This window comes from Aspergillus welwitschiae, assembly GCF_003344945.1.
Source record: "Aspergillus welwitschiae strain CBS 139.54b unplaced genomic scaffold BDQ94scaffold_6, whole genome shotgun sequence".
Classification (NCBI taxonomy): Eukaryota; Fungi; Ascomycota; class Eurotiomycetes; order Eurotiales; family Aspergillaceae; genus Aspergillus; species Aspergillus welwitschiae.
Genome location: NW_020798700.1, coordinates 488,311 through 511,231, shown reverse-complemented (window position 1 = coordinate 511,231; position 22,921 = coordinate 488,311). Strand labels below are relative to the sequence as shown.

General features: G+C 51.5%; 6 protein-coding genes across 6 annotated transcripts; 2 read left to right on the top strand and 4 right to left on the bottom strand.

Moving 5' to 3' along the window:
* Window positions 1–83: 83 nt before the first annotated feature.
* Window positions 84–3,916, bottom strand: BDQ94DRAFT_157521 (putative checkpoint protein kinase (SldA); the record flags this gene model as incomplete). The annotated part of the gene is made up of 3 exons (XM_026768752.1): window positions 84–2,296; window positions 2,372–2,819; window positions 2,927–3,916. The coding sequence occupies 3 exons, from the start codon at window positions 3,914–3,916 to the stop codon at window positions 84–86; spliced, it is 3,651 nt and encodes a 1,216-aa protein (XP_026629625.1).
* Window positions 3,917–4,251: 335 nt separating this feature from the next.
* Window positions 4,252–6,493, top strand: BDQ94DRAFT_138125 (DNA-(apurinic or apyrimidinic site) lyase APN1). The gene is made up of 5 exons (XM_026765189.1): window positions 4,252–4,984; window positions 5,043–5,079; window positions 5,127–5,246; window positions 5,305–5,439; window positions 5,501–6,493. The coding sequence occupies exons 1-5, from the start codon at window positions 4,504–4,506 to the stop codon at window positions 6,414–6,416; spliced, it is 1,689 nt and encodes a 562-aa protein (XP_026629624.1). The 5' UTR covers window positions 4,252–4,503; the 3' UTR covers window positions 6,417–6,493.
* Window positions 6,494–6,920: 427 nt separating this feature from the next.
* Window positions 6,921–8,808, bottom strand: BDQ94DRAFT_167479 (putative nucleotide-sugar transporter; the record flags this gene model as incomplete). The annotated part of the gene is made up of 2 exons (XM_026770818.1): window positions 6,921–8,294; window positions 8,356–8,808. 2 exons carry the CDS (start codon window positions 8,806–8,808, stop codon window positions 6,921–6,923), a joined length of 1,827 nt encoding a protein of 608 aa, XP_026629623.1.
* A 5,629-nt stretch (window positions 8,809–14,437) lies between these two features.
* Window positions 14,438–16,312, bottom strand: BDQ94DRAFT_138119 (anticodon-binding domain-containing protein). The gene is made up of 4 exons (XM_026765188.1): window positions 15,700–16,312; window positions 15,068–15,554; window positions 14,966–15,017; window positions 14,438–14,891 (listed from the first exon to the last, which is right to left on the bottom strand). The coding sequence occupies exons 1-4, from the start codon at window positions 15,831–15,833 to the stop codon at window positions 14,857–14,859; spliced, it is 708 nt and encodes a 235-aa protein (XP_026629622.1). The 5' UTR covers window positions 15,834–16,312; the 3' UTR covers window positions 14,438–14,856.
* Window positions 16,313–16,434: 122 nt separating this feature from the next.
* Window positions 16,435–19,032, bottom strand: BDQ94DRAFT_138114 (NADP(+)-dependent, decarboxylating phosphogluconate dehydrogenase). Its single transcript, XM_026765187.1, has 5 exons — window positions 18,830–19,032; window positions 18,284–18,471; window positions 17,770–18,221; window positions 17,278–17,706; window positions 16,435–17,216 (listed from the first exon to the last, which is right to left on the bottom strand). The coding sequence occupies exons 1-5, from the start codon at window positions 18,844–18,846 to the stop codon at window positions 16,776–16,778; spliced, it is 1,527 nt and encodes a 508-aa protein (XP_026629621.1). The 5' UTR covers window positions 18,847–19,032; the 3' UTR covers window positions 16,435–16,775.
* A 1,356-nt stretch (window positions 19,033–20,388) lies between these two features.
* BDQ94DRAFT_115188 (RNP domain protein) lies at window positions 20,389–22,155 on the top strand. The gene has a single exon (XM_026763645.1). It carries the CDS (start codon window positions 20,756–20,758, stop codon window positions 21,899–21,901), a length of 1,146 nt encoding a protein of 381 aa, XP_026629620.1. The 5' UTR covers window positions 20,389–20,755; the 3' UTR covers window positions 21,902–22,155.
* Window positions 22,156–22,921: the final 766 nt, after the last annotated feature.

Below are 22,921 nucleotides of genomic sequence, written 5' to 3'. Positions count from 1 at the left end.
TGTAAAAAGAACAAAGGTAGGGAAAAGAAAAAGGAAGTGACTGAGCCACAAAGGAAAGAAAAGGATTAAAGAAGCATTTGAAACTAACACTTCTCCAACCGCTTCCTCTTCTCCGCATAAATAGCCTCTAATTTCCGGATTTGCAGTCCAAGACCCTTCTTCTCTGCATTAGCGAAGAGCCAAGTCTCCATTCTCTCGCGAAGATGTCTCATGGAGTTCGTTACGGGGAGGATGGGCTTGTTCTCGCTTGTCATGGCGGCAGGGTTCTGGCCTTCGCGTTCCAATTGAGCCCATCGCTCCTCGCCGGGATTGAGGAGGAGGTCGAAAACGTCGTTCCAGATATCGCGCTCCCAGTACCGTTTCAGAGACTCGCGAATTCGGTACGTCTTGGTCTCAGGAGTATTGCCGCTGGGGATGGACTCGAGGTACTTTCCGAAGAGCATGACGTGGATGGTACCTGCTAGGCCATAGAGATCGATTTGGTGTGTCCAGGGTCGGTTCTCGCGGATTTCGTTGCACTCGTGCTTGCCGGTTTCCCAGTCGGCGACGAATTGGACGGATGGTTGGAAGGCTTGCATGTCGATACTGCGGCCGAAGTCGATGAGGGAGAGACCCTTGTTGCGCCAGCCGTGGAGGCCCCCGGGTGAGTAGTGGATTTCGCGTGGGTCTGCGGTGATCTCATCGCCCAAGTCGAGTAGGGAGGGAGGTGGTGCGGGCTTGTCGTCAAGGCGGACGAGGCAATTATCGGCTTTGATGTCGCCATGTAGGATGCCACAGGAGTGAAGAGATTCGACGACACGGAAGAGCTCCACTGTAAAGAACATGGCCAGGACCTCGTCTATTCCGCCTTCGGCGTTGCTGTTGGCTGAGAGCGGCTCGTTACGGATGAGGTTCACAAGATCGAGCAGAGTTCCTTGTCCACGGTAGTCTTCGACCAGAATGCTTTCTCCTTTGTAGACGTGAAGCTCGTGTGCGCGGATGATACTTTCAGTAGCGCGGGAGTATTCGGGATGTTGGCTCAACCGTTCGTTTGCCGTGCGAATCATGTAGAACTCCCACTCGCTGGGCGGTCCTACTTCCAGTTTGATCGCTTCGAAGCCGTGACGGGGTGCGTCGTATCGGATGGGACTAGGGTTGTGGGAATCTCTGCTGTTGGAGTCGGTTTCAGAGTCGGAAGGTAGACTGTCGATGCTCTCTGCAAAATAGACCGGCGCATAAGCACCGGCACCAAGCTCACGCCTAATGATATAGCTTCTCTCGGCACCTGGAAGCTCAAGAATGGGAACATCGAAAGATGCCTCATCCCCACTTCTTGAACGCTTCGGGCTGGTCTTGAGGTATCGCTGGATTTCAGAGCCATAGTGAGTGTCCATCTCGGGGTGGCCGTGGTAGCCAGGGTACGATGCCAGCGGTGGCTGCAATGACCGAAGAATCGTGTTACGAATATCCCTGTCGGTTGGGTTGCACTGCTCATCTTTAATGACTACTCCTGTCCGAGGGCTTTCTCTCAGGGGGCTCAATTTGAAGCTTGTTCGAAGCTTCTCCATTGTGGGGCTCAGAGCCACGTCTTCAGGAATATCAGGGAAGTCATCGTGGTGAGGAGTGGCAGGAAGCAATGGGCTCGACAACAAGAGATTGCCCATCGGGGGCTTCGACGGTGTCTTCGCATTATAGAGACTGTTCCTCGCTGCGGTCATTGACAAGGAGTGTTCGGTCTGTTCAACGATTGGCGTCATGAAAGGCAGGCGATTCTGAGCCATCACTGCGGGGTCTCGATAAGGGCCATAGGGCGGGTTGTAATCTTCAGGCATTTGAGGGACAAATCGCTGCCTCTCGCCATTTTCATCTGCTTCATGGAACTGCTCCGTGTTATCCTCTCTGCCATGGTATGTGGAGTCCTCAGGCATAGCAGGTGAATGAGCAGCGCCCAGATCCGGCACATCACAGGCCGAGAACTGAGTCCACTCTCCATCTACCACACTTTCAGCTCGAGTGTTGTCTTCGAACCCATCCTCATCACCTTCGACGAACGATTTGTGAAAGGTTGTGTCATCATCGCCGAAATCGCTTGACGCGGCAGACATGCGACCAGTGACCGTGCTCTCTCCAGCGCTCGTATAATCATCGTCATCGAAGTCACTACTCTCTGCTGCATTCTCGGTTTCTGCTTTGAGTGGCTGGTTGAAAATACTATAGATCTCGTCTGTTGCAGCGCGGGTGTGTATGGTCATGGTAGGCTCAGCAGTGCTCTTGCGGCGAATTTTGCCCCCAGTGGGCGAATCAAACTTCATTTTGACTTCAATTGGGTTAGCACACAAAGACAGCGAATGAAGTGGCATAAAATACTAAGTGAACCAAAATTGTTACTTACTCGTCTGTGTCTCTCCTTTCACTTCACGAAGCTTCAACTTCCGTGCTTTGTTGGCTTTGCTTTCCTGGACCGGTTCTCCCCGTTCGGGGTCATGAGTCTCTGCATCTTTGACAGTCAATTTCTGCTTAAACTGTTGTGGTAGGTCATTTTCAAGGCCATGCTCCAGAGGGTTCTCCGAGGGTATCTCTGCTGCTGCTGCATTGCCTGAGATCTGCTTGAGGGGCTCTTTATGGGCCCGCCAGTTCTTGTCCATCCAGCCACGACTGATGGCCCTAAGTTCTTCGAAGCTCACTTCGTGAGCCGGGTTCTTGTAGTCTGGGTATACTGCTTCAAGATTGACGAAGACGCGCTCCCGTCTCCCTGTACGTGGGTTAACCGCTTCCCTTACGCGATGCTCTGGAACATGTTTCGATTGCAATGCTTCTTTTGCTTGTAAATTTGAATTTGACTGAATACATAAATCGTAAACCAATGCGGTTCATGCCACCAATTAGTCCTGTGATCGTAAATATACGGAAATCAGAAAGAGTAGGTAAATTAAACCTCTGAACTTACCTCGTCCCTGAAAATCGTCATCTTCTGTGCCGGTGCCGGCTTCTTCCCTGCCTTCAAAGTCTCCCCCGCCCATGGCTTGGCCTCCACCTTGTTCTCCTTCCGTCGGTCATGCAACGATCCGATGCTGTCCCACCCTTGTGCCGGCGCACTAACAGCTGGTTGGCTGGGTGTATCGGCGTCGGAAAAGATCGCCATCTTCGGCTTGCCGGATTTCGTCTTTGGAGCAGCGCTACGCGCGGGTGCTGGGCGCTGGGCCTGGGGATCGGCTTCTGCGGGAGAAGCCGAAGCGAAGGGGTCGACCTTGGCAGCCAACGCTGGGCGCACAGCCGGTAGCGCAGGTGACGAGGGGCCATTGTCCTGTGTGTGGTTTTCGTAGCGGTGCTGGAACTCGCTGTACTTGCGCACAAGTCGTTCTGCGGGGCGCGCTTCCTTGTCAATGCCAAGCCGGTACACCTCGTCGGCCTGCGTCCATCTTCCTGCACTTTCCAACCAGGCCGCAAATTCTTCGTAGTACAATGCGAGTCCTTCTCCAATACGGTGGCGTGCCAGAAAAGCGAATGTCTCCCGCGGTGAGTCGGAGAAGAGTCTGATGTAGTGAAGCCACAGGCGCAGATAACGAGGGTCGTTCTTATAATGAGGGGAGTTGAGGAAGTGTTTCACGGCACGTTCCAGAAGGGGCAGAAGGCCGGATTCAGCTGTAGCCTGGGCGGTTGGATGGGCATTCAGCGCCCATTTCACATATCGGTCGTAGATATCGAGCGGGTCGTCGGATTCTCCTATAGCTTGCAATTCTGCTTCATATTCTTGGCGGATGGCATCGTTCACTGTGCGGGTATCATTTGGCGACGGCGTAGCCAGGATATCTGTAGATTCACGTGGAGAGAAGATGCGAGCCAACTCTCTTGCTGACCGGCCTCCTGGTAGCGACTGAATGTTCTCCTTCTGGCCTTCGATGATGTCGAAATTGACGTGGTCTTCGTTGGCCGCCATTGCGGCGACAGGTAGAGATGAAAAGTGGATCAGAACGAGTGCGTCGAGGGTGGATATTGATCGGTCGTAGTAACTTTGCGGTGACAGCGGTGAAGAAGTCGAGATGGTGGGCTGGCGAGATGAAGCGAAGGGCGACTCGAGAATAATCGAAGGGGATTGACCGACTCGGGCAGTTTATCGATAAACAGCCACTAGTCCCACTCGGGCTGGTTACCCCGACGACCAGTCACATGGACACTAGCCCATATCGGGTAATATTCGCTGCCAGTATCTGGGCTGCTGCAGATATACTCGTCAAGCTTGTGAGAGGGCGTTATAGTGCTATTTTGGGCATATTTTGAATAAAGTCCAGTTACTTATATTCAGATACACCTGATCAACACTTGTCCTTCTCAACATAACGCGTGGGAAGTCACCTTCAGCGCAGTCCCCTCAACAAGCAATTCCGCTCGCGTCGACCGCGTCAAACCGCCGGGCCAATCCTGCTGTCTTTCAACGGCCCACCACCGCCCTGCCATCCCACCATTCCAGAACGACTGGCCAGACCGGGTGACTCCATAGTCCTTGAAGTGCCCAGATAAGCTGTGATGCCTCCGCGCAGTACCCGGAAAGCAGCCTCAACCGCAGTGGCGACTGAGCCGCCACGCTCTCCCGAACCGGGAGGCAACAAGCGCAAGCCCGACGAAACTCAGGAACAAAGCTCCCCGCTACGAAGATCGAAGCGCGTCAAGTCTGTCGAAGGCCTCGGAACGCAGTCGCCGTCCGGCAAAGCCGCTGCGCGCACAGCACCGACCGAATCTGCTGGAAGCCCCAAGGCGACGCCGAGGAAATCTGGTGGTCGGGTCGTTTCGGTGAAGAAGGAGATTGAGGAAGAAGAGACGGTCTCGGTTGAGGCAGAGGTTGTCGACGATAACAAGGTCAAGGACGAAGAAGCGGATGAGAAGCCGAAGGTGAAGGCCAAGGTTACGAGGAAGAGAAAGACCAAGGAAGAGATCGAGATGGTACCATTGAGGGCGCGCACGCAGGGTCTGCGCATGTGCGTAGGCGCTCATGTCAGTGCTGCCAAAGGTTGGCATCTACTAGATTCAATCGTCTTTGATATGATGCTTACGATGCTGTGCTACAGGTGTCTTCAACGCGGTTCACAACAGCATGCATATCGGGTATGTTCCACTCACCCTCTCAACCAGCATCATCTAATCCCTCCCAGTGGCAACGCCTTTGCCCTATTTCTCAAGTCCCAGCGGAAATGGGACAATCCAGCCCTCCAAGATGACCACCGCGACCAATTTCGCAACCTCTGTATAGAGCACAAGTACGACGGCGCAAAGTGAGCCTCCCCACCCACACCAACCGAAGAGGAGCCAACCCTAATCTAACCATACCAGACACATCCTTCCCCACGGCTCCTACCTCGTGAACCTGGCCCAAGAAGACAAAACCAAAGCCAAGCAAGCATATGACGCATTTCTGGACGACCTCCGCCGCTGCGAAGCCCTAGGAATAACCCTCTACAACTTCCAGTACATCCCCATCCCCTACACCCTCCGTCCCACCAACCCATACTAACCCCCATAAAAACAGCCCCGGCAGCGCCAACCAAACCTCCCACGCCTCCGCCATAACCCGCCTCGCCGCGGCCCTAACCTCCGCGCTCGCCGCCACCAGCACCGTCACGCCGGTGCTCGAGACCATGTGCGGCCACGGCAGCACAATAGGCGGCTACCTGCACGAATTCCGAGACATCCTCTCCCAAATCCCTAAAGAATACCATCACCGAATCGGCATCTGCATCGACACCTGCCACAGCTTCGCAGCGGGGTACGACCTCGCCAGCCCCTCAGGATTCGCCTCCTTCATGCAAGAATTTTCCGACGTAATCGGGATCCAATACCTGCGCGCTTTACACCTGAACGACTCGAAAGCACCACGAGGCAGTAAACGCGACTTACACGCCAACATCGGCACGGGATTTCTGGGCCTGCGCGCATTCCATAATGTTATGAATGAGCCGCGGTTCCAAGGGTTACCGATGATTCTGGAGACGCCGATTGATAGGCCTGAGAGTGAAATCAAAGGTAATGAGGAGGGGGAGGAGTCTCCCAAGGCTAATAAGAAGAAGAAACCGGCTGGGGCTTCTGCGAAGATGGTACCGGATCATAATGTCTGGGCGGGCGAGATCGCGCTGCTTGAGTCGCTGATTGGGATGGATCCTGAGGGAGAGGAGTTCCGGGCTTTGGAGGCGAGGTTGTCTGAGGAAGGGCGGGAGATGCGCGAGAAGCAGATGGAGCAGTATGAGCGGAAGTTGGAGGCGGAGGCGAAGAAGAAGGAGAAGGCGAAGGCGAAGGAGGAGAAGGGGCAGAAGACGCTGATGGAGATGATGAATGGGGGTGGGAAGGCGAAGGGGAAGAATACAAGGGCGAAGAAGGGAAAGGCAGCGGAGAAGGATGAGAGTGATGAGGGGAGTGATGAGGAGGGGTGTCAGAGTTGTTCGGAGTAGTTTCATGTATGTATAGTGCTACGTATGGAGTATCAAAAATGTATCAATAGATGATGTACGAATGGAAGGGTTCTGGGAGAGTCATTTTAATATAGTATTGGAGTAGTGGTGTAGTGGTGTAGTGGATCAGACTAATTTATGTAGACTGCAATGCGATTAAGCTCCATTAGAGCTAAGAGATAGATAACATGGTATCACTCGATAAATCACTGTCTATACCAGACATCGTCTGCCAATATGTGCGGGACGCCCAATGTACTTCAGACATGCCGATTCCCAGGCATGCTGATCAGATCCTCCGTTATAAAATAAGGACCATCCAAATCAGAAACGTGATGCGACGATCGACGAACTCGAACGCTGATGCCACGAGGTTGTAGACCGACAAAGGGGTTTTTGGATATCAAGGAAAGTAGGGAAGCAAAGTTCCAGGTCGAACCATACCAGTGGTCCCTTGAACCATGGTGAAAAACGCATGAAACAGCAATTACCAGAACTACTCGTCTAGCTAGCTGAGCGTCCTTCCGGTGAAGCCCGTTCTGGAGATGTCTGGGGCTTGCTTCCGAAGCTAGGGCCGGAAGCCGATCGATTAAGCTCAGCTTCCAGGGACGTGATGACTGGGGGTGCCGATTTCAAGGGCGAGGGGGCCGACACTCGAGGGGAGAAATTTCTATCGTGGTCCCCGAGATTGGTGGTGTTGATGCTTAACCCGAGCGCATTGCTAGCGCCGCTGGCACGAACACGGAATGAGCGCCGACCGCCAGCGGTCAAGTCATCCTCAGGAGTGATATTCACATTGTCCTCATCGACATGGATACCCGGAGATTGGAAAGTGCTCGTTTCAGGGTTACGGATCCGTCGGTACTCTCCGCGCTCCCCAGTCGGATCGGAGTCGTCCTCAGAGTCCAGATTGGGACTGCGTGTCCACGCGCCCTTCTGGGCTTCTGAGCGCATTTTAGAGATCTTCATGTAGTTGTAGGACGCGATGCTGCCAATGGTGACCACCAAGCCCGTAATGTTGACTGCAGTGAGCTGATCGTGGAAAATGACCCCAGCAGCACTGATGGTGACGACTTCCTTGAAGATGCCGCAAATGCTCAGCGTCACTACCGAAGAGCGCTTGAGGAGCGCAAACTCAGAGGAAATCATGCAGAAAGCCAGGATACCAGGGAAGATCAGCAGGAAGACAGCAAACAGGCCCCCGCGGGCAGCCGCCAGGGCTTGGAAGCCAGCGATGATCTCCAACGGCCCCTCTACCGCCAGCGCAATGACAATCAGTGAGACAAACATCACAGGCGTAAGGAAGAAGAGGGTGGAGAACGGGTTCGCCGTCGCGGGATGGCGTAGGAGGAGAATCTGGGTGAGGCCCCATCGGAAGCCCGAAAAGAACGCCGATGCAATGACGAGGATAAATCCAACCGCATTGAAAGCGGTCTCGCCGGCGACCATCATGACAACACCCACGGTCATCGTAGCAATGATCACGATCAACTTGACGGATGGGGTTTCGAGGCGGAAAACGAAGGCAAAGAGAAGGACGAATGCCAAGGCGGATGATTTGCACATGGTGAGGAAGGTAAGGGAAATGAACTTCAGGGACATGTTTCCCAGTCCAATATCGAGGGAAGTCGCCGCACCGCAGGGGACGAGACGTGTAAGGTAGAAGAACCGGGTGACCACCGGTCGGGACTCAAAGGGATCATGCTCGCTCACGGGCGAACCTGTAGGTGTGGATGCAGCGGGCGCTTTCGGACGCAGGGAGGGTATCAAATAGAGGAGTATCGACGAGAAGGTGAACTGAACGGCCATATGCAAGCTCGTGGTGAAGAGGGGGAAAGGAAAGACAACATCGTCATCGGAGAACATCCACTTGTTGTACTACCAGCACCGACGGGGGTTAGCATGTGAGCCATGGAATACGCGCACCAGAGAAACTCACAATTGAAATCGACAGCGAAAAGAAATACCACAGCAGGATCAATCCCGCATTAATGGACAGCCTCCTGAAGACATCACTATCTGTGAACCCCAACGGTAATGTATCGTGCTTCGAGGCCTTGACGTCGGCGATACGGGCATCCAACTGTCGCCGCTGCTGCCTTCTGCGGCGCCTCTGGCGTCTCTGCTTCGCTGTGAGGCCCGTTTCTTCGTCATCATGGAGGTCGTCGTCTGAGCTGATATAATCCATCTCCAAGCTCTCTGCGATCGAGGATAGGTCCGAGATGTCTGCGTCCTCAGCCGGCGAGGACTTGGGCTCCTCTCGTTTTGAGCCGGCAGCGTCCCCAATGACCCTTGGTATATCGTCTCGATGCTCGATTGGAGCTGACTGTGAAGCGCCCGCCAGTACTGAGCTCCGCCGTCGATGATGATTGCCAGACGGAGAGACACCCATGGTGGGAAGAGGTGCGTACCGTCGGAGCGGGACGGCGAACGATATAAGAGGGCGATAAGGAGATGGAAAGGAGGGTAGTCGCTAGGTTGGCGCAGGCCCCATCAGTGACGGAAGGTAGGACTAGGGTATGTGTCTCAAGTGGGCCAGCGCTGGAGGGAGAGCACAGTCACGACCGGAGGGAGGGATTCGCGAGGGTGAAGAATGGCGAGGGGCACCGGATGCCCGAAGGAGTGATGAGGAAAGCCGGTGAGGGAATTGACTGGTCTTAGTGGGGACGTTGACAAAAAAGCTCACGCAGAAGAAGGCAAATCAGAGTCACGAGAGAGAAAAAGGAAAATGTCAAGGGAGGGTGGATGGTAGGAGGAGTGGCAGCAGGACAGCCCGAGCAGGATGATGGGGGATGCAAGGGCGACCGATGCACGAACGCCGTCCCCGTTGATAGCGGCAGAGAGTGAGAGACAATAAGCCAGGAAGAGGCGGGATAAGCACGCGAAAGGAGGAGAAAACAGGAGAAAAGGGAAAAGGGAAAAAGAAAAAAGAAAAGAAAGGAGGGAAAGAAGGAGGGATTCACAACCAGTCAGCACACAGCAGGATGAACCAGTTGAGACGGAGAATCAGAATGAGCATTTGGAAAATGGGGGGGAATTGGAATGGAATGGCAAAGGGAGAGGAGGAAGTGGAAGAGAAAGAGGGAGAGTCAAGGCAGTCAGTCAGTCTAAGCAAGTAGTGCAAGTTTCAACCCAAAAGTGGATATGGAATTATTGTTTTCTCGCCAAGGGAAACAGAGAAATTCGAACAAGATTACAAGAATAAATCAGAATAATAATAATAATATTGAGGTCTTCTGGTCTGGTCAAATCGCCAACAGCCACAGCCTTCCCAACGTCATAGCGCGATAGTCACTAGTAGTTAATCCCCCCTGGTCGATTGGGATACGAGCATCGCCGGGTGCTGAGGTTAATCATGAAATGATGACAGAAAAGAAGGAACCGAAAGACAGGCACAACTTCGGGGGGAAGAGAGGATCCACCTTCCATCCGCGTCTCAAAAAGAAGACCCAACCAAGGGCCTGTTGTTTTTCATCTCTCTGTCCAAGTGTTTTGCCCCTATTGAAATGCTAGTCTAGTCACGGATTGTTTACTACTACTACTACTACTATCTACTCCGTCAAATGATGCCGGATGTCCTGCTCAGGTCGACAAGTCACCAGCCAACCTTCCCAGATTAGGAGCGGGGATCCTCGTTTTCTAGATTCCTTCGGCTTTGGTCCCTTCCGGCCGATCCGGGGTCAGCATTAATTGCTTCCCTTGAGTGACTCGAGATCATCATCCATGGCTGATCAACTAGAGGATTTTTCAGCTGCTTCATCGCTCGTGGGGAAATAAATAATATCGATCGATCAATTGACATATAGAAGAGGAGGGGATTAAACATCATCAAAACACTCCCTCTAGGTAAACAGGAAGAGGAGGGATAAGAAGCAGCTTCTCCTCACGCGATCAGGCAGCAGCAGCAGCAGCAGCAATAACCCGCGGATAGCCGGAGGTGTTGGCAAGTCAGTATCTTTTAGGCATGTAGAGACATGTAGTGAAACATCCACCACCTCACCACTATGGTCTACACTGGTCTACACTGAGTTCCGACCGTGAGAAAAGAAAAACGGCGCTTCGTGCCGTCTCTCATGAGATCACACCTAATATTATTCACACCGACTCTTGGCGGTTAGACCTGAATCGACTCGGAGCTTCCTTGGACCCAACTCTAAACACGACCCCATCGCTGGGCTGATTGGGTGCGGCCCAATGCAATAACCCACGGCCGGTCTGGTCCAACTCTACTATCTCCCCCTCGGCAGGAACAAGACGGCCGCTTTCCGACAGGGAATCACCACACCAAGGTATCTGGATTGGATGGATAGAAAATGAATGAACTGAGGTGCATACAGCTAATGGAGGTATGCCATTGTTCCCCCTCAATGCCATCCACGCCCAGAAGCTGGGCAAAGCTGCTGCTGCTCTCAATTGGGGCTCCAACCAAGGGTCACACACCCACCGAGAGCTGCTACAAAGTATGCTGATCCCATCCCATCATCTCCATCAATAATGCGGGGTGGCCCAACACCGATCATCACTTTTCCACTCTTCAAGAATGATCTTCTTGTCCCTGTATCCACTTCACCCAGTCTTTCCACTCTCATCATCTCATTGAGTCATCATTATTTCCTCTTCGCATGTCTCAATCGCCACCACCCATCAAATCATGTCATCACACTTATGCCATGCAGAGTTCACCAACCCAACACATCGTAGTCTAGACACTAAAATTGATTCTCATCGAGAGACGAACAAACTATCAATCTCATGCAGCCCTGCACCCGCGTTAGCTAATCCCATAGTTCATACAATAGCCCAATCTGCATGATGCTAACCTGCATCTGATGATCCACTGATGATCCGATGCTGTTGCAAAAGAGGGGCGGAGCTGCAGGGAAATCCGGAATGCACTTTTTCCAACCCTTTTTCTTTTTCTTTTCTTTGCTTATTATGCTATGCTAGACTATGCCCCAAGTCTCTATTACTACTGCCTAGACTACTTTGTATGTAGAATATGGGTCCAAGCGGCTCGGAGAATTCCATTGTGGCTTTGCCTTTTTTTTCCCTCCATTGTACACTCCTTACCTTGCCTGAACCTTTTTCCACACACTATAGTATGTGAGGGCTGAAAAGCTGCAGGAAGCACAGACTCAGTCATTGTCACTCATTCACTTTTTTCATCCCCGCAATGCAATAGTTCAAAGTTACTATGTTATATAGTTTAATTGATTACTTTGTAAGTTCAGTCAGTCAGTCAGCCACTCTTCACATCACTGAAAGTTTGGTTACTTTCATGGGGGGCTAGTAGATAAGCCGCTGATATTATTTCTCCGGAGCAAATAGCAATGACATTAGTACTGAAGTCTTTTGTCCCGCCTGCGCTCCTACGCAATCACTGATCGCTCATGAGCACGCACTGCTAGACGGTATACAAACTATCACACAAAGCAATGACAACAAGCTATTACTTTCGAGGACATTGAGTAGATAAGCACTGCATACTGCATTTGATTTTATCACACTTTGGCTAGAAATTTTTCCTCACCCTATCCTCCATTGTGGTAGAGAGGCGCTGCTGTCAGAATTATCAGTCTTATCATGCGAGTACGCCTATTCTTTAGTATATGTTGAATATAGTAGCTTCTAATCAGTCTACTTTTCGCTCTTGCGTGTTTATGTTTCAGGTGTGGTTCTTGGTTCTCTCTGTCTTCTAGTTCTGTCTCTTGTCAGATCACAGTACTATATAGGTATGATACGGTCTACTGTATGAATATTTTCTCAATCCACGTTAAGGAAGAAGGACTGCTAAACGCACAAAATCAAATACCATAGAGGTGCAATGTTGGTGCTTAATTGCAGTACGAGATTTCATTAACAAAATGAAATAATTGCACAAGCAAAAATTGTGTAAGCACAAGAAGTTATTTCCCGGGATATAGACCTGTCTACTATCTGACGTGAACCCTTGAATAAGGTATAGATCGGAACTGTGAGATAGTCAACGGAGGCCATCGATACAAGTACGCTTGTTCCTATACTCGAGGTTACTTCTAGTTCTCGCGCCCAACCCACACAAGTAGCCATGTTGCCCGACTACGATCAAGACATGTCACATTCTCAGAATTGAGGAAGTGCAATTCGACGATTTCCTAGAAGTGCGAACATGTTTGTGGAACCCTTTCACAAATTCCCACGTGCATGTGGGACTTCAAATGATTCCGCAGAAAGGGTCATGTTAGATGTCAAGATAATTATAGCTTTTGTATCCCCTCTCATTCTCAACTTCCACTAAAGAAGCATTCGTCTCGTAGGTTTCCTCATAGAAACAGAAAGAATTGAGTTAATAAACGCCTAATTTAAAGTTTCTACAACCATAATTATCTATGCAGTATCTACATCTCATGCTCCCCGCAGAGGGATGCTACATACAATGCACACATGCCACATCAACAATCGTTAAGGTAACACCAACTAGTCCAGCATCTCGCTTCTCTTCTTTCCAGTTTCTTGGAAGTATCCCTGCATTTCTGATCCATAGATTCTATACTACCAAGACCCTGGTTACCTCACAACAATCATTCCCTCCGTACTTATGACCTCCCAGATCCACCCCCAACCCTTAGCACTACCCTATATACCACGCACGGATCGGCTCCAACAAGGCAGCTCGCGCTACAAGCGGCTTCAACAAACGTAAAAGCGTGGTTCCTAGCTATGCCTTGTGACAGATACGTGGTCCTTGCAGGTAAGATATGTGGGCATATGTCACTGGCTAGAATTAAAGGGATTTTCTTGGGGTTCGCTCCGAGCCATTCCTCGCACCAGAGATTAGGAGGACATGTATATAGGTGGTTCTTGGCTTTGGAGAAGGCTGTTTCTGCATCAGATAGGTGACTGAGTAGTATAACTCTGGACTAGGAATACCAACTGCTCATTTATTATTGCTTCTAATGGCCCCCGTTCTTGAGAGTTGGTTCCTTGTCTACTATATGCTGGTATAACATCATAAGATAGCTAGAGCTGCCTTATAAAATGGCATTTACTTGAAATATTTCCCGTCGAGTTGTTATTGAATATAAGAGACCCCACAGAAAACTTTCCCAAAATACTCCATAAACCTCCTACTGTCTCGACTCATATCACCATCCCCACCCCCATTCTTCTGACAAACCCCATATCCCAAACAAGTTCTAGCAACCTCATCCTAACCGTCAGATCTCTCTTCCCATTAGCCCCATCCTCCTAAACACCCCCCATCTACAACATATATACCAGAAGAATAATGCACCGCAATGCCCCACCTGCAACAATACTGACGCGATCCAGTCCATCTGCGCGAACTGTCAAGGCTCAGGAGGCTGATGGGAATCGTCGCGAACGATCTGCGAGCAGGGCGGAGGCACGAATAACATGAACACGGGGACGGTCTTTGTTCGAAGGGTAATATATCCGAATTACAGGGGGATGGCCAGGAAAAGACCAATGTAGTACTAAAAGAGCCTAGTAGGGTTAGATAAAGTGGATGGCTAGCCATGCACAATCTATTCCAATCATATAAACACTTCAGTGATAACCAGGAATAGGTCACTCAGGACACGCATTGCTATGCCCACCCCCCACGGTCTGTGTCAAAAAGAAAAACAATATGAGCCGGGAAAGGGAAAGTACTTTTCTGCAGGATTCAATCTAACTATCTAAATAGTTCGATGGGTAAATAGTAGGAAGTAAGCTTCCGCTGAATAGAAGCTTTTTGAACATGATTTCCCATTAACATGCAATATACACATCAAGCATCTAATAATCAGTCATTGCTTCTTCGGAGAGAGGGAACTGAACTCCATTCATTGGTCTTATCGGAACCCTGGTTCTACTGTCAAGACGAGGGCAGAGTGTAGACTGTACTAGACGCCGTACTGGGATGAGGCATCCTCGATGCGAAGGATATTTTAGGTCATGTGTGCTGATTTGGATGGCACAAGTCATAGGTTGCAGTAGTCGTTCATTTCATTGAGGATATCTACTTGGAAAAGTGATAATAGATCAGTATAGGTCTCATATTCATGCCGCCCCTGTATCTAATTGAAATAAATCTAAAGAACAAGCCAGAAGGCAAGGCTCCATTCCCGACCTATTCGATGCGCTGGGCATTTCCAGGACAGAATAGCTTGCCCGCAGCACCAAGCATTGGTCAAGTACGAGTCCGCTTCTGTATAAGCCATGCCGCCCTTTTCCATGTCTGCACCTGCTTGAAGGACCGTCGACCATGGCCCCTCTTGCAATATTCTCTTCCGTGTATAATCGACAAACAGGGAGAACTTTCGTTCTCTCCGATTTATCATTCGCTAATTGCGTTCATGGATAAATTAATCCCACGCAAATCATCATCCCCAGCACTGCACCGACGAGGCAAAATGGAGCCTTCAGGCGGATAATGAAAGGTATAAAAACTGATTGTTCAGCCTCCTTTACGTTGTCCAGCAGCACCGGCCCCTAGAATTAGATGGTCAGTCGCCATGCTTCATCGAGCGAGTCCGTCTGTAGATGGATGGGAGGGTAGACTGTACCAATAGTTGCACTGGCGTTGCGCAGTTCGATCTTCTTGCGCTCCATCTCGAGCTATCCAATTGTCAGATGTATCCTGCCTTGTCGGTATAAGGCCAACTTACCACCATGCGTACTCGAGAAAGAGCAGCCGTGTCACCCGCCACGAGCGGCCTGCAGTCATCTGGGCGGTAAGGGGCCGCAATGGAGACAGCATCGGCTACAATAATCTTGGTTCCATCCCACCTGGCCGGCATTGTGCGACTGAATGCGTCAAAGAGATCCTGTGCCTCCTTGGTGACTCCCTTGCCTCGCCGTGCTTCACCTTCCTGCAGCTTGCCGACAGCAGCAGCCTCCCGCGCCTTCAGAGCGCGAATATCAAGTGCGTGCAAAGGCGGCACGGCATCAGAGAAAGGAGCCCCATCGGTGCTGGACGGAGGCAGAGAGAGAACTTGGAAAGATTGTATGCGCGACACCGGGATGACATGGTAATCGCCGGTCTGTGACTTGCCTTCTTCGGCGATATTGATGGCAACGAGGTTCGTGATCGGACAGGCTGTGAACAGAGTCCCCTCAATGGTGGAGGCGACCGGAGATGTACTGATACGAACACTGTACAACACAACAACGTCAGTATGAACCTTGAAATCCCTGTAGGCATTCGTCCAGAGGCAGTCTGGCAAAGGAATACAGGTGCTAGTGCTTGCTGCACAAACGGAACTTCTGCTCAGCAGTGCTATCATAGGTCGAGGCTTACCGTGCGCCAATTGCACGGCTCAGTGCCACCTCCAAAGGCACCATGGCACCAGCCATTCCCTGGCCTGCAGGTGCGCCAGACGATCCCTGTGCAGATGTTCTTACTCCCACACTGTGGCGCTTGTTATCTGCCATATGCTCGGGCAGGAGACAGTTGAACTATCCCACCAGGAGCAGTGCAGGACAGGATAGGCTCCACAGTCAGACAGTAGCTGGGCGGTCTCTCTGCAGAGGAACAAAGACGGAGTCAGTCGATAAAGTCCCAAAGACACGATTGCCCACGTCGAGGGCTAGTCAGGTCAAGCGCAGGTCGAAATGATCGATCGGAATGGGGTTCCAGGCTGCGTGGAAGCCACGGTCGTTACCAGCAATGACGATGGCACTCGAGCGCGGATCAAGCAAAAGTGGGACGGGCGGGAACCGCAGCTTAGTCGTAGTTGGGTAAAGGAACGACGAGAAGTAAAAACATAAAATCTCCAGTAAAACAACAAACACAGAAGTGAATACGACGCCAATAGAGTACAGCCAGCCAGGGAGGGAAAGCTCCTCAGCGTCCTGGCATGCAGTTGGGCAGAATGGTGGTGTGATTGTGCACCATTGGATTGACACGATGGCCGCCGGGAGGGAGTCACGACCTTCCCGTCGCCCAATCCGGTTTAGTCCAGGGCGGAGCAGCACCTCCGGCAATCACCAGTTGGCTGTTCTTTCAGTCAACTTCATCGGTGTTCTACCATCACAATAACTACATTTTCTTCAAAACTACTTATTATAAATCATTTTACTGAAAGACTACAGTAGGGAAGACTTTGTGAAAAGAAACGTAAGACTATTTCATTCCATACGTTTTTCCCCTCAAAAAAAAAAGAAAAAAAGAAAAGAAAATAAACATCTAGATACATGTTAATAGAAATATAATAGAAATTCATTTCCTGTTTTGCTGGTCGTTTTGATCGTCATCATTCTTGTTTATGTGCTCAGGGGAGCCCGGCTAGCTAACTCTCCTGATTCTAGCCCAGCCTGTTCCCATGCTAGACCAGTGCGAGGCTCCACGTCCAGCGTTTTACATCGCATTTTCATTTAGGCAATGTAGGTGGACGCAGACACGTTACCACCGCGTCCAGTCCAGTTGACGTGGATGTCCTTGCCCTCAGGGTAGGTCTCGTTGGCGTGCTCGGGCTTGATGCGGAAGGTGTGGGCACCGAAGTAGTCACGCTGGGCCTGCAGCAGGTTGGCGGGGAGGTCGCGGGTGCGGTAGCCGTCGTAGAAGCTGAGGGCAGTGCTGAAAGCGGGGGTGGGGATACCCCAGAGAGCGCCCTTGCTGACGACGTTTCTCCAGCCGCTCTGGGCCTTCTTGATGGCGGTGTTGAAGAACTCGTCGAACAGGAGGTTCTCGAGGTCGGGGTTCTTGCGGTAAGCGTTGGTGATGTCCTTGAGGAAGACGGAGCGGATGATGCAACCACCACGCCACATGAGGGCAATGGAGGGCTTGTTCAGCTTCCAGCCGTACTCACGAGCAGCCTATAGTAACTTGTTAGTAACCGAAAAAGAGGATAAAGTCTCTTCTCTGGGTCAGACTTACCTCCTGGATGAGCATGAAGCCCTGGGCGTAGGAGATGATCTTGGAGGCGTACAGGGCCTGCTCGAGGTCATCGATGAAAGCCTGCTTGTCACCGGTGAACTCGGGGGTAGGGCCGTCGAGAAGGCTGCTGGCACGGATACGCTCGTCCTTGAGGGCAGACAGGCAGCGAGAGAAGACAGCCTCGCCGATCAGAGTGACGGGCATGCCAAGGTCAAGGGCGTTGATGGCAGTCCACTTGCCGGTACCCTTCTGACCAGCCTTGTCGAGGATCTTCTCGACGAGGGGAGTGCCGTCGTTGTCGTTGAAGTAAAGGACGTCACGGGTAATCTCAATCAGGAAAGAGTCCAAAACACCCTTGTTCCACTTGGCGAACACATCGGCAATCTCCTTGGCGGGGAGACCCAGACCACGCTTGAGGATGTCGTAGGCCTATTAACAAACGTATCAGTTTCCATCCACATACATCTAATCGTTGCATGGTCTCAAGCTTACCTCGCAGATCAGCTGCATGTCACCGTACTCAATACCGTTGTGGACCATCTTGACGAAGTGACCAGCGCCCTCGTCACCAACCCAGTCGCAGCAGGCCTCGCCGTCGCTCTTGGCGGAGATGCTCTGGAAGACGTCCTTGATGTAGGGCCAGGCCTCCTCGTTACCACCGGGCATGAGAGAGGGGCCGTAACGGGCACCCTCCTCACCACCGGAGACACCGCTGCCGACGAAGCGGATGCCCTTCTCGGCGAGGTACTTGGTGCGGCGGTTGCTGTCGGGGAAGTGGGAGTTACCGCCGTCAATGATGATATCACCCTTCTCAAGGTGGGGCAGGAGAGACTCGATGAACTGGTCAACGGGCTTTCCAGCCATGACCAGGAGCATGATACGACGGGGGCGCTTCAGCTTGGCGCAGAACTCCTCAACGGAGTGGGCACCAACGATGGGCTTGCCTAATAACCCAAACCGTTAGTTGATCTGGGGGCCGAGATGTAGCCAGACAGAGCAAACTCACCCTTGGCCTCATTCTCAAGGAAGCGGTCAACCTTGGAGGTTGTGCGGTTGTAAGCGCAAACAGTGAAGCCGTGGTCAGCAGCGTTAAGGATCAGGTTCTGACCCATAACGGCCAGACCGATGAGACCGAAATCAGCACTAGGCAAAGGACGCGCCGGAGCGCCGACATTGATGCCGGCGAGACGGGCGCTAAAGTCAGTTGCCAAATCCTCTGTCAATAGCTGGGCAGAAACGTGACAATTGGGGGGGTGATGAGTGAAGCTGCGTTGCCTCTAACGCTACTATGACGTCGAGACGCAAACCCCACGAAGCTGGCGGTCCATTGCACCATCACCACTATTTAGTGGATGATGGATCATGGAAGCCATAATTAAGCTGACAGTTCATTCCCAGCTGACTCTCACACAGCTGGATGTCTCTCGGCCCATTCATTGATGCGTCAAGAGGGTTACCAAGCTGCGGGGGAAAGCAAATGATTGAAGGACATGAAGGCTTCAAGGGGATAGGGGAAGGGAAGAGAGAACATTGGTAGCCGCAGGGTACTTACACAGCTTGGTCAGCCATGATGAAATAGTGGGGGGTATGAACTCTGGAGAAGGAGATATGGAAGAGGTGGAAGAATAGAGGAGGGGGGAGGTGGTGGATATATGTACAGTCAGGAAGAACCAACTGCCTAGAGGATGATGGAGAAAAGGAGGAAGGTTTAGTTTGGAGGGGAAGGAAAGGGAAGAGAGGAAAGAGGCAGAGAAGCGAGCGAAAGGGAGAAGGCGTTCGAAGATGTCAGAGCAGGATTCGTTGCAACTGGACGGCTTACGGAGCAGCTCTTCCGTCATGGTGGGACGGAGGGCGGGGCAGCACCTGAGCAGGAGAGGAGCAGAGTCCTCCGGTGAACAAGACTACTAACCAAAGAGTACTACACCGGTGGGAGGAGGAGTTTGGTACCGGCACATACATGGAAGCCCGCGGATAGATAGATGCTTTTTGAGTAATATGGTTTATGTGAGTAACTATAGTACTAAGTAGTATCTATTGATGGCTGTCTGTCAGGCATTCTTTGAATTGATCGGGTTTGGGTAATACCAACAAGCATACTACTTACTTATTGACTGTCTACTGCTATCAAAACCCCCACCATTTCCTGTACCTTCATGGTAAAATACAACCCCAACAATATCCCTTCTCCATGATGGAAGATTTTAGCTTCACCAACTCCTTACTGATGACAAACACCACTTTACTAGACTCCAATTGCCAATTGATCCCTTTGGGGGGAGAATGTTCGGAGATGACGGCGTCGCCAGGAGCTTTGAAAGATGGCGGGGCATGGAGGGGCACCACCGGCCGCAGCAAAATACGCCCGTAACGCAGTAAAAAAAGCCCGCGCTTCCCTCATTCCTACATCGGCCCAGCAAGGGAAAAAAAAAAGGGACCGAAATTCCCAGACTTCCCAGAACACGTTCGGTGAAGCACCTTCGGAGACGGATAAATTGGATTCTCCTCCACTCTTCCCCATCTTGTCTAACTACGAACAGTAATTCACTGCTGGTTCAGACTGCGGTTCCTCCATCACCTCATCCCAGTGTATCAATGCCTACTAGTCTATCGGGTATGGCATCGGACTTCCACCTGTAGTGTCATAGTACTATGTTCTGCTTTTCGATTGCCCTTCGGTATCCCAGCCATCGGAATTCGTTGGGTAACTAGACCCCACGGAGGAGAAATCCATAAGCCGGAGAAACTGGCCGCTATTTCCGGGGACTTCTTATCTTCATCCCGCACTTGTTCGTTCTCCTCTCGTGATGGAATTGGCACGATGCACTCCTATAGGGACGATCCTCCCCCCGGCGGTCGGCTACTGCATTTCCCAAAAGAGATTAGGGTGGGGGTTGCATCACATGTGGGAAATCCGTTGGGGCTCAGAGTTGCGCTTGGCTGGCTGACTCAGAAGGTCAGCCTGGCCGGCGACTGTGCACGTGATGTGCTTTTTTACCTTGAATCACGTGATCTAGAAAATGCCCGGTTTGCATCGAACGGGAGGCGAGAAAAACCATTCATGCGGTCTTTTCTCTCTCCTGCCGCGCTGGACTTCATCCGTCATCTGGGCCACCAAACTTGCCCAACCCGAACCTTTCAACAGCACACGGTTTGCCATTACTCGATACACGACCCATCTGACTATTAGCACCACTGTCGCCTCTTCACACTCTACAGCAAGGAATTGTTAGATATTCCACCACCGCTTCCCCTCCTCTCTACTCACCTGTCTCTGTACTAGTACAAGGAAAGATCTAGAAAGGCTCGTCACTAGTCCTTTTTTTCATCAAGATTCGGAACCTTTTTCAGGCGTGACGTCTGGCGTATGACTGCTGCGTCAGTCAAACCCTGAAGGTACGTGTCTGCTGCTAGTTTGCACACGGCGCATCACATCATCCACCACCTCTCTCTATACTATATATCGGACTCTCCGTTCATCATGTCCTTTCCGCCACCTCCAGGTCTCAGACAAGCCCCGTCGTCTCTTCCTCCCCGGCCGCCGGCAACAGCAAGCGGTGCCTCACCATCTACCTTTCAACCTGCATATTCGGCGGCACCGTCAGGTGCAAGCAGCAGCTATGGCGGAAACGGGTCTCGGCCGGGCTACAGCGCCATCACAGCATTCCAGCCTCGCTCGGTAGCTTCTAGCCAACCTTACCGTACCAGCAGCCCCGTCGTGTCCGCCCCACCAACCACATCTAGTGGATATTCGACACCGACTACGGGCAGTTACGGTGGCTACTACCCTCAGGCGCAAGCGTCATATCAAAGCGGCCCTTCTTACTACGGAGCCGCCCAATACAATGAAAACACATACGGTCCGTCTGTACCTCGGATTCAAAACCCCTTTACGCCCGCGGGGGGGGATCAGTCAGGCGCCTATGGCATGCGTGGGAGGAACTTTGGCCGGAATGAATCAGGGCTGGACCCTGAAACGGAAGCCCAGATTGCACAGTGGCAGAGTGCCTACGTAAACAAGGAGGAGATGCCCGTAGCCGGCAAGGTTCCTGGTCGCCCGGGTGTTAACCCGGGTGTTACTGGTCCCGCTTCTGGTGCAAACACCCCATCCGGTTCCAATACAGCGGCTAACACGCCAGCACCCACCGTGGGTAACCCGGAGCCTGCACCGAAGACTGTGGTCCGTGCCGGAGGTGGTCAGACCTGGTCCGATTCGACCCTACTCGAGTGGGATCCCGCACATTTTCGCTTGTTTGTAGGCAATCTGGCTGGTGAGGTCACGGACGATTCGCTACTCAAGGCATTTTCCAAGTACACCTCCGTTCAAAAGGCTCGAGTAATCCGTGACAAACGTACCCAGAAGAGTAAAGGTTACGGATTCGTCAGTTTCAGCGACGGCGACGATTATTTCAAGGCTGCGAGAGAGATGCAGGGCAAGTACATTGGCTCGCATCCGGTTCTGCTCCGACGAGCCACCACAGAGGTCCGTCCCGTGTCCAATACGAAAAATGGGAAGAAGCACGGTGGTGGGGGCGGTTCGGGTGGTGGCTCCGGCAGTGGTAAAGTCAAGCACGATGGAGTCAAAAAGCACGGAAAGACCAAGGGAGGACTCAAGATTATTGGATGAAGGGAGGCATGCTGTATGTCCTCGAAGATAAATATTTTGACAATCGGATAAATATAATGCATAAAGTTACGTCTACAGTGATAAAATTAACGGGGAGCAGCGGGATACCGTGGCCTTGCGGAATTACTATTCGCATCCTTCCAAGGTCATCATACAGCAGTCACATATCGGTTACAGAAGTTACTGCGCAATTAAACACATTCATCTGCTAAAGCCTTAAGTGGACTAAAACTACAGAGTCCTTGTATTGTGACCAATTTTCAAATATATTACTTAATAAATCTTTTAAGATCACACTAGATATATCTTCTGGTAGGTCTGTACTTGAACCAGGACTTCCGAATGAACCTCTATCGGCTTCATTTCACCGAGACGGTCATTGTCGATGATAGTTCCATTGGCGACAACAATCAAACATGCCCGTGCTCTTGTCAGGGTGACGTTCGTGCGACGATTATCTGCAGCGAAGCCTAAATGAGACTTTGTTTCCGAGTAAACGGCCCAATGCAATGTAACGATATGGGTCTGATTCCTGACCCTGTATATGATTAACAGTGGCAAGTTTGATCATATCTTCCCAGGCTATATTGAGCCTTCCCGATAACTTCGTCATTCGACGAAGGTACTCTCTCTTCTGGTCAGAGTACGTTGTGACGATAGTATATGTTGTTCCTTTTAGCGCATCACGTCTGGTAACAAACTCCACAGGCTCCATAACCACGTCAACATTGGTAATGGTCTTGAACGGTCCCTCTCGTTAATCACGGTCTGCACGTCTGCTTACTTTCCACAATTGCTCTGTCGGGTTGAGCTGGTCGGATTCAGCTTTTGAAACAGACGTGGAAGCTTCGAAGATTCTGAGAAGGCTGGCTTTGCTGAAGGAGGCATGAACTTTCCAGTCTAAAGGATTATGGCTTGGACATATTGACGCAGGGCAAGGATCAGCCCAGAAAAGTATATGTCAGGCGAGCCCTAGCCAACCTCCAACATCGGGCGTGGTCGACGAAATATCAATAATTC